Source organism: Cervus canadensis, chromosome 6 (assembly GCF_019320065.1).
Source record: "Cervus canadensis isolate Bull #8, Minnesota chromosome 6, ASM1932006v1, whole genome shotgun sequence".
In the NCBI taxonomy this organism is placed as follows: Eukaryota; Metazoa; Chordata; class Mammalia; order Artiodactyla; family Cervidae; genus Cervus; species Cervus canadensis.
This window is the reverse complement of record NC_057391.1, coordinates 24,344,496-24,355,547: the sequence shown is the minus strand read 5'-3', so window position 1 is coordinate 24,355,547 and position 11,052 is coordinate 24,344,496. Positions and strand designations below refer to the sequence as shown.

The 11,052-nt window shown below is 38.7% G+C and overlaps 1 protein-coding gene across 1 annotated transcript; it reads left to right on the top strand.

Moving 5' to 3' along the window:
- Nucleotides 1-9,317: 9,317 nt before the first annotated feature.
- On the top strand, nt 9,318-10,271 carry LOC122444255 (olfactory receptor 11G2-like). Its single transcript, XM_043472992.1, has one exon. The coding sequence runs from the start codon at nt 9,318-9,320 to the stop codon at nt 10,269-10,271; it is 954 nt and encodes a 317-aa protein (XP_043328927.1).
- The last annotated feature ends 781 nt before the right edge of the window (nt 10,272-11,052 follow it).

The following is an 11,052-nucleotide window of genomic DNA, read 5'->3' as shown; positions in this document are numbered from 1 at the left end:
TGATCACTGAGGAAGGCTTTCTTATCTCCCCTTGCTATTCTTTGGAAAGTTGCATTCAAATGGGTATATGTTTCCTTTTCTCCTTTGCCTTTCACTTCTCTTCTATTCACAGCTATTTGTAAGGCCTCCTCAGACAACCATTTTACATTTTTGCATTTCTTTTCCTTGGGGATGGTCTTGACCCCTGCCAATTGTACAATGTCACGAACCTCCATTCATAGTTCTTTAGGCACTCTGTCTATCAGATCTAATCCCTTGAATCTGTTTGTTACTTCCACTGTATAATCATAAGGGATATGATTTAAGTCATACCTGAATGGTCTAGTGATTTTCCCTACTTTCTTCAATTTAAGTCTGAATGTGGCAATAAGGAGTTCATGGTCTTGAGTGACAATCAGCTCCCAGTATTGTTTCTGCTGACTGTATAGAACTTCGCCATCTTTGGCTGCAAAGAATATAATCAATCTGATTTTAGTATTAACCATTTGGTGATGTCCATGTGTAGAGTCAGGAGATGTCAGGTGAGCAGCAAACTAGAAGAAGGGCCATTACTAGGTGACAGTGTCACCAATGGATTCAGGAAGGCCTTTTCAGCTTTGAGCTCAACACAGAAAGTAAAACACATTTGGGGATTGAATGATGTACTGTGATTGTCCCTGCTGCTCCTGAGAGGCGACCTCCAGGGACAGAAAGCAATGCACAATAAAAGGAAAGGAGAGTTTCTGGACTCTACTCTATTTTTAAAAAATATTTATTTGTTTATGTAGCTTTGGCTGTGCTGGGACTTCATTGCTGCATAGGCTTTTCTCTAGTTGCCACCAGCAGGGGCTACTCTCTGGTGTGGGCTTCTCATTGTAGTGGCTCCCAGCTTTAAGAGCGCAGGCTGAACGGTTGTGGCACATGGGCTGAGTTGCTCCAAAGCATGTGAGATCTTCCCGAATCAGGGATCAAACCCGTGTCACTGGCAGATGGATTCCTTACCACTGAGCCACTAGGGAAACCCTCTACTCCATTTTTGTATAACAGCTAAAGAGGACCTTCTGTAAAGACCAACCTATATCAAAGCTGTACTAGGAATCCAAAATCTTGGATACCTAAGACTATTTAGAAAGTTTAAGTATATGTGAGAGCCCTTTGACTCTAATTCAATGTTCACTTTGTTGTAAATATTGCTAACAAGAGACCATGAATGTTATTATTTTATCTATAAACATTTTTAATTAAAAATAATTTTTGTTGTTTATTCACTTTTAGTCCCATTATAAATGTGAGTTTCTTTTTTAATTCATTTTTATTGGAGAATAGTTGATATACAATACTGTGTTAGTTTTTGCTGCACAGTGAAGTGGATCTGTGATACATATACATATATCCACTTGTAGAAAAAGAAGTATAAACAATAACATGACATTCTTTTACAAAACCCACATACAGTTTGCTTGGCCCTCCAAGAGAATATTGGAAATATTTGCTTGAAAGTCATGCTAGAGTCATTTTAACTCCTCTTCATTTCTTATTATTTTTCAGATAACATGACAAAATTTAGTGAGTTTGGATTGAATCAGAGAATAAATTAGCAACTAAACAACAACAACAAATTAGAATTTTAAATTCCCTATACCTAAAAAGGAAAACTGAAATTGTATTACCAGGTGAAATGCACAACAAGGCAGACACAGAATGACTTCAATATTGAGGGCATGAGGGGAATGGGGTAACAGAGGATGAGATAGTTGGAGGGCATCATCAGCTCAATGAATATCAGTTTGAACAAATCCCAGGAGATAGTGTAAGACAGGAAATCCTGGCATGATACAGTCCATGGTCGCAAACAGTTAGACACAACTGAGTGACTGAACAACAAAAACCTCAGTATGATAAACTTAAAACAAGAAGTGAGAAAACTGGTTCTCAATCTTTCCTAGCATCAGGGTCTTTTCCAAATGAGTTGGCTCTTTGTATCAGGTGGTCAAAGCATCAGAGCTTCAGCTTCAATATCAGTCCTTCCAATGAATATTCAGGGTTGATTTCCTTTAGGATTGACTGGTTTGATCTCTCTGCAGTCCAAGGGACTCTCAAATCTTCTTCAACACCACAGATCAAAAGCTTCAGTTATTTGGCACTCAGCCTTCTTTATGATCCATCTCTCACATCTGTACATAACTACATGATACACTACTGATACTATGTATATAATAGATAACCTAGGCTTCTCAGGTGGCTCGTGGTAAAGAATCTATCTGCCAACACAGGAGACGCAGGAGACATGGGTTCAATCCCTAGGTCAGGAAGATCCTTTGAAATGGATCTTAATCAATAGATTAAGATCTTAATGGATCTTAATGGATAGTAGGAAATGGCAACCTGCTCCAGTATTCTTACCTGGAAAATTCCATAGACAGAGGAGCCTGGTGGGCTACAGTCCATGGGTTCACAGAGAATTGGACATGACTAAGTAACTGAGCATGTACACACAAATGAAAACTACTATACAGCTCAAGGAACTCTGCTCAGTGCTCTCTGGTGACCTAAACAGGAAGGAAATCCAATAAAGAGGGGATATTTGTATATGTTTAGTTGATTCACTTTGCTTACAGTAGAAACTAACACAACATTGCAAAGCAACTATACTCCAATAAAAATTTTTCTTAAAAGAAAAACAAAATGTTTTTTAAAAAGACATAAATGCAACATCTGACCCAGAAGATGAATTCAACCACTGTCCTGGATATGATCCTAAAGTAACCTTTCATTTGGCTCCTCCTCTGCCCTGGTGCAGTGTGGGAGCAGTCCTGCCTACCCAGGAACCTGGTGGGATGTGTGCATATAATGTCATCTAATCCAGGACAAGGGCACCAAGAATATATAATGGGAAAAAGATAGTCTCTTCAATGAGTGGGGTTGAAAAACTGAATACCCACATGCAAAAGACTGAATTGGATTTTGTTATACCATGTATAAAAATCAACTGGAAATGGATTCATATATATCAGTTCAGCTCAGTTCAATCACACAGTTGTGTCCGACTCTTTGAGACCCCATTGACTGCAGCATGCCAGGCCTCCCTGTCCATCACCAACTCCTGGTGATGCCATCCAACCATCTCATCCTCTGTCATCCCCTTATACTCCTGCCTTCAATCTTTCCCAGCATCAAGGTCTTTTCTAATGAGTCAGCTCTTCGCATTAGGTGGCCAAAGGATTGGAGTTTCAGCTTCAGCATCAGTCCTTACAATGAATATTCAGGACTGATCTCCTTTAGGATGGACTGGTTGGATCTCCTTGCAGTCCAAGGGACTCTCAAGAGTCTTCTCCAACACCACAGTTCAAAAGCATCGATTCTTCAGTGCTCAGCTTTCTTTATAGTCCAACTCTCACATTCATACATGACTTCTTTTTCCCATTGTATATTTACTTTTAAGAATTATTTTTGGAAAGAACTCTCTTTAAAAAAAAAAAAAAAAAAGCCAAGCCTTTTCTTAACACATCATTTGTGTCTTCTGTAGGTTAAGGTTAGATGATAATGACTAGTGACTCTTAGGCATATTTCAAATTACAAAATTGTTAGATTTGCCTCTGCCAACTATCTCAAGAACATTAGTACCTCATGCTCTCAACCAGAATTTTCCTCATACCATAAAGAGAACCTGGACCCATTAACTATCACTCCCTAATTTCCCCTCTCTCCAGTCCCTGGAAACAATTTCTGTTTCTATTTCTTTCTGTTTCTATGGATTTGCCTATTCTGGAAATTTCACATAAATGGAATCATACAATATGCAACCTTTTGTGACTGGCTTCTGTCACAACATAATGTTTACAAGGTTCATTTATGTTGTAGCATGTGTTCAGTTTAGTTCAGTTCAATCACTCAATCATGTCCTACTCTTTGCAACCCCATGGACTGCAGCACGCAAGGCCTCCTGTCCATCACCAACTCCTGGAGCTTGCTCAAACTCATGTCCATTGAGTCAGTAATGCCATCCAACCATCTCATCTTCTGTCGTCCCCTTCTCTCGCCTTCAAACTTACCTAGCATCATGATCTTTTCAAGTGAGTCACTTCTTCGAATCAGACGGCCAAAGGATTGGAGTTTCAGCTTCAGCGTCACTCCTTCCAGTGAATATTCAGGACTGATTTCCTTTAGGATGGACTGGTTGGATCTCCTTGCAGTCCAAGGGACTCTCAAGAATCTTCTTCAACACCACAGTTCAAAAGCATCAATTCTTCGGTGCTCAGCTTTCTTTATAGTCCAACTCTCACATCCATACATGACTACTGGAAAAACCATAGCCTTGACTAGATGAACCTTTGTTGGCAAAGTAACGTCTCTGCTTTCTAATATGCTGTCTAGGTTTGTCATATATATATGTATATATAGGTACATATATGACATACATATATATAGAAGTACATACATATATCAGGTGTATATATATATATATATCCTGAAACTGTAAAGCATAGAAGACAACATGGAGAATAAGTTTCTTGGCATTGGTCTGCCAATGCTGTACAAAGCAGCAAAAGCAAGAATAAGCAAGTGGGACTATATCTAAAATAAAAGCTTCTATACTGTGATGAAAAATTAACAAACTGTAAAGGCAGCCTATGTGATAGAAGAAAATATTTGCCAACCATATACCTGATAATATCTAAAATATATAAGGAACTCATATGACTCAAGAAAAAAATAATTTTTAAATAGATATTTATAGATGTATTTCCAAGAAAGGTATAAAAATGCTCAACTGATACCTAAAAAGGTGCTCGACATCACTAATAATCAGGAAAACACAAATCAAAACCAAGAGATATCATCTCACACCTTTAGAACAGCTATCATCAAAAAGACAAAGGATAACAAGTGTTTGGAAGGATGTAGAGAAAAAGGAATCTTGTGCACTATTAGTGGAATGCAAACTGGTACAGCCACTATGGAAAACAGTGTGGAGGTTCCTCAAAAAATTAAAAATACAGCTATCATATGATCCAGCAGCCCCACTTCTGGGTATATATTCAAAGAAAATGAAATCATTATCTTTACCTGAACCTCCATGTTCATTGCAGCAATTTTGACAAAAGCCAAGAATGGGAACAATCTAATTGTCCATCTACAGATGAATGGATAAAGAAGATATGATACATATATATATATATATATATATATATATATATGTATGGTAGAATATCATTCGGCCATGAGAAAGAAAGAAGTAGCCATTTGTAACAACACAGATGGACCTTGAGGGTATTGTGCTTGGTGAAATAAGTCAGAGAAAGACAAATACTACATTATATCACTTCTATGTAAAATCTTAAAAAGTTGAACTCAGGAATCTAGTGTACATCATAGTGATTATTGTCAACAATTCTGCATTATATACTTAAATTTGCTAACAGAGAAGATCGTCAATATTCTGGCCACCAAAGAGAAACAGTAATTCTGTGAGTGGATGGAGGTGTGAGCTAATGCTATGGAGGTAATCATTTTGCAATATATAAGTGTATCAAATTAATACATTGTACACCTTAAACTCATACATTGTTATATGTCAATTATATCTCAATAAAGCTGAAAAAAAATTTAAAGAGTACGTCGTGCATGCTAAGTTGCTTTGGTAGTGTCCAACTCTTTGCAACCCTATGGACTGTAGCCTGCCAGGCTCCTCTATCAGTGGGATTCTGTAGGCAAGAATACAGGAATAGGTTGCCATGCCCTCCTCCAGGGGGTTCTTCCCTGGAGGGTACCCATGTTCGTGGGATCGAACCCACGTCTCTTATGTCTCCTTCATTGGCAGGCGGGTTGTTTACCACTACCACCACCTGGGAAGCCCTTAAAGAGTACAGTGAAGTACAGAAGCTACATAAAGATGAAATAGAGACAATAGAACCGGGTGCTAGAAACTGGTCATGGCTCCAGTTTATGCTACTCCAGCACACTGCCCTCCTCTGACATGCTAAATGTACTCCTACTCTTCTTCCTGGCATTAGCTGTTTCTTCTGTCTGAAAACTCTCTCAATCTCCTCTTGATTTTTTCCCACATTTCTGAAGCTTCTGCTCAAATGTTAAATTCTCTGATAGGCTTTCCTTTAAACCCTATTTAAAATTACAAGTCCTACCCCGCAGGGGTTAATAGTCAGCCGCCTGTTGCTCTGGCTAAGCCGTGAGAAAGTCACCATGGGAAAAGAATAAAAGCAGAATATAGCCATACAGCATAACCCAAATAAAAATACATTGGGCTGATTAGTTGGGGTCGTCAAACCCCGATAAGTTAAGGAAAAACATAGTGTGGAACTTGGAATGCTGGGTCAGTGCAAGTTAAGAACACTGCTTGTGTACACACTAAGATGTTTTCCTAAGGCATATGCAGGTCTATGACCGCCAGCTAAGTGATAGCCCTTGTACAAGAAAATAATAAAGATAGTTTAAAATAATCAATAAAATGGGAGACATGACTGGGGACATAGGAGGCTGACTTCATCATAAAACAACAGATACATTCTGCTTGCCAAGACACTAAATAAAAGTGAGGTGGCTCCAAGGAACAGGGCTCTTGACCCAAGAGATCTTGAGTCCCCCAGTCCCATCTTTAAAACTTTAATTCTGTCTCTAGTTTCTTTTTCCCAAACTGTGCGTCTACCACTTTCAATCCCTACCTTCTGTGCTGGCCGCAGCACTACTCCATTTATAATCCATCCTACTTCCATGTTTCGTTTTTCTCAAATGAAAAGAAAAACTTATTTCAGTTATTCACTTACTGATTTTTTTTATTTTCTGTTGCTCCCAACCTCAATTAAATTGTTCTAGGTAGGCAGGAATTTTTTTTGTTTTTAAAAACAATCAGTATGCACTTAATAAACGATTACTTGTTTGAATAACCCTATACCAGTCTTCGATGGACATGTGTTTGGGTAGATTCCAGGAGTTTGTGACGGACAGGGAGGCCTGGCGTGCTGCGATTTGTGGGGTCGCAAAGAGTCGGACACGACTGAGCGACAGAACTGAACTGAACTGACTGATACCAGTCTTCAGAAAAGGCAATGGCAACCCACCCCAGTACTCTTGCCTGGAAAATCCTGTGGATGCAGGAGCCTGGTAGGCTGCAGTCCATGGGGTCGCTCGGAGTCAGACACAACTGAGCGACTTCACTTTCACTTTTCACTTTCATGCATTGGAGAAGGAAATTGTAACCCACTCCAGTGTTCTTGCCTGGAGAATCCCAGGGATGGGGGAGCCTGGTGGGCTGCTTTCTATGGGGCTGCACAAAGTTGGACACGACTGAAGTGATTTAGCATAGCGTTTAGCATACCAGTCTTAGCCCTGAAAACACACAACTTTCCAATGACTATCATAAAAGAACAGCTGAACTGTCTCTAAACAAAAAATTTGAGAATATTAGTGGGGAAAATTTGTTTTTCTCTTTCTTCAAGATAGAAAGCGAGTCAAACGGTACATCTTTGTATTCTAACTATTACAACAAACGCTGCTGCTGCTGCTGCTAAGTCATTTCAGTCGTGTCCGACTCTGTGCAACCCCATAGGCAGCACGCTACTATTATTTAATTATTCCCAAGGAAACTTTTGCAAAATCTGGTTAGTGGAAGCTCAAGAGAAAATAAGAACTTACTCTACAAGTGCACTATTCCTCAAGGAATAGCAGGGCTTGGGATTTCTTTGTAAACAAAGACAATTCAAAACCCATCTCATCTGTTGAACAAATACTTTCAAAATATCAGGGCGTGGCTCCTAAATCTCAAAAGGCCATCATGCAAGGAAATGAATATAGACAGCACCTTCATCTGGGATTTCATCTTAACCATAAATATGACCCTTGAAGTTAGGGAGAAAAAACTCTTTTAAAATTCACTCTTTGCAACTCATGGCAGGTTACAAACTGGATCGGCCATCTCTTCAGAAGTCCCTCACATGCTATGGGAATATTTTATTTCCCCTCTCTGACTTTTTTTCTTGGCACACATCCAAGGAGTGAGTTAAATTTTTGCATGCCCTATTTCAAATGCTGAGATTTTTGCATACATGGATTTACTGACAAGTATTTTCTTCTTGTTCTAATATTGTAAATATCTGATTACAATAAAATTCAGACAGAAAATTTTAAAATATTAATTTTCTCTTATTTTCCTGAACTTTGAGAAATACACCTAATTTTCTGACTCCTTTAAAATATAATGGGTATTGTTTACAAAGAGACCTGGGGATTTTATTTTAAAAATGTATAATAGCAAATTACTGGAAGTGGATTTATTTTCAATATTAAAATGGATTTTGTTATTTGTTCAGTAGAAATAATATAACAAATCTCTGATTCCACTCTGATATCACAGCTCTCCATCCCACATATTGCTCTCAGGCTCACTAATTTCGTGTGTCTTCCTTAAGTGATAAAACACCATTCAGCATCTGTATGTTTCCTGTTTCTTGCATTTGTAGGATATTCTTCAGATTGTGACTTTATACAGTTAGTATTCTCAAGAAGATCTGTAACAGGAGACCCAAACAGGGTGAGTATTGACATTGATTTGACTTGCCACTGTTAGGGTGCCATTATCAATTGCATAGCCTGCTCAGTCACTCCGTCATCTCTGAGTCTTTGCAATACAATAGACTGTAGCCCGCCAGGCTCCTCTGTCCATGGGATTTTCCAAGCAAGAATACTGGAGAGGGTTGCCATTTCTTCCTGCTAGAGATCTTCTCAACCCAGAGATTGAACACACATCTGCTGTGTCTCCTGCATTGTAGGCAGATTCCTTACTGCTGAGCCATCGGGGAAGTCCTTGTCAGTAAAGATGAGCAATTTCAATATCATTGAACAGGATATCAATGTATCAGGACACATACTGCAATATGAAAGACAAAAATTAAATGAGTTTTAAAAATTCAGTCAAATGAGTTATGAAGCTACCACTAAGATATGTGTGTTAGCTGAGCTTTTTCTTCAATAAAAGCAGCAGAATAATTTGTGGATATCTAAGGGTAATTTTTCGGAGAAGGCAATGGCACCCTACTCCAGTACTCTTGCCTGGAAAATCCCATGGACAGAGGAGCCTGGTATGCTGCAGTCCATGGGGTCGCAAAAGAGTCAGACATGACTACGTCACTAAACAACAACATCAAAATGAAATCATACTCTTGGGCAATAGGTTATGATGATCACAGTTTGGGTGCTTTAAAACAAAACTCATTGTTTATTACTTAATGTCCCCAAAATGATAATGAAATTAGGATTTTTCAGGAAGAATCAGTATACTCTGTTAAAGATCAGTAAACTTCTCTCATCCCATGTCTTCCAGACTAATGAATGTGTCCAGCAGAGAAACCACCCACTCTGTTACCCACTTTATCCTCCTGGGCTTTCCCTCAAGCCCAGAAATGCAGCGCCTCTACTTCGGGCTCTTCTCAACAGCCTATATCCTGACCCTGATGGGGAACACGGCCATTGTCTGTGCTGTGCGGTGGGATCAGCGCCTTCACACCCCCATGTACATCTTCTTGGGGAATTTCTCTTTCCTGGAAATATGTTATGTCACCACAACCATCCCCAACATGTTGGCCCACTTCCTGTCCTCAAGCAAGTCCATCTCCTTTGTGGGTTGTTTTGCACAGTTCTACTTCTTCTTCTCTTTTGGGTGTGACGAGGGCTTCTACCTTTGCATCATGGCCTTTGACAGGTATCTTGCCATCTGCCGTCCTCTGCATTACCCATGCATCATGACTAAAGACCTCTACACTGGCCTCATCATCTTTGGGTGGTCCTGTGGGTTCATTCTCTTCGTAACCCCAGTTGTTCTCATTTCACGGTTGCCCTTTTGCAACCCAAATATCATCGACCATTTTATATGTGATCCTGTCCCGTTGATGATGCTGTCCTGTTCTGAAGACACCACCACACAACTCATTTACTCTACTTTCAATGTTATTTTCATGATCGGCACCTTTCTCTTCATCCTTTGCGCCTATGCACTGGTGATTCTGGCTGTGGTAAGGATGCCCTCAGCAGCCAGCAAACACAAAGCTTTCTCTACTTGTGCTTCTCATCTGGCTGTGGTAATTCTGTTTTTTGGCTCTGTTATGGTGATGTATGTTAGTCCTGGATCAGGACACCCAGTGAAAGAGCAAAAAATTGTGACCTTATTTTATGCTGTAATAACACCCCTTTGCAATCCTCTAATTTACAGCCTCAGGAACAATGAGATGAAGGCTGCTCTAAGGAAAGTCTTTTGGGCTGAAATATCTGTTCTTAAAACATAAATCAGAAGTCATAGTGAACTAAGTTGCAACACAAGCTGTCTGAATAAGACACGAACAGGGTGGTTTTCTAGAAAATTTAAAAATAATTTTGGTTAAGGAACTATTACAATAAAGCCTCCTATTATCATAAAAGTCGCCCACTACATGATGGATTAGTCTTTTTTAAGAAACAAAATTGTCTTAAGAAAATTGAACTTTTCATTATAACCAAGCTTCTAAAAGGAAGTATAAATCCGTTATGTATTTCAGAATTGAAACAACATATAAGGATTCAACAGGATTCATAAACTTGTTTTGGTATTTACACTGCAAAATATTCTCCACTGGTAGTGACTGATTATAAGGAAGGATTGCCGTATGGAATAAGTACAGCCTTACAGGTGTGATCTTTTTACTCTCTTCCAAAAATAATTCATGTTTTTACTCTAAGGATCATAAAGAAACAAATAGCCTTAGATGGATATTAAGTAGTAAGTCAGAAAGTACTCAAAGTAAGAATTAGGAATTTAGTGGCTAGTGTTTATTCAAATAGTGTTAAGATATATGCTAAATGTAAAGGGCATTAGTCAGGACTTCTCTCTTTGCTGCAAATCCAGTGTCAATTGACAGGTTTATTTTATTTCAGTATTTTTGCCATTTGACATATTAAGTATTATCTAAAATGTGTCTAAAGATCTTCTCTTTAAAATATATAATTACAAATGTTGGTTTGATTTTGCATTTTATTTTCACTACTAGTACATATTTTTTAAAGATGATTCTAAGAATATAACAGAGAAAT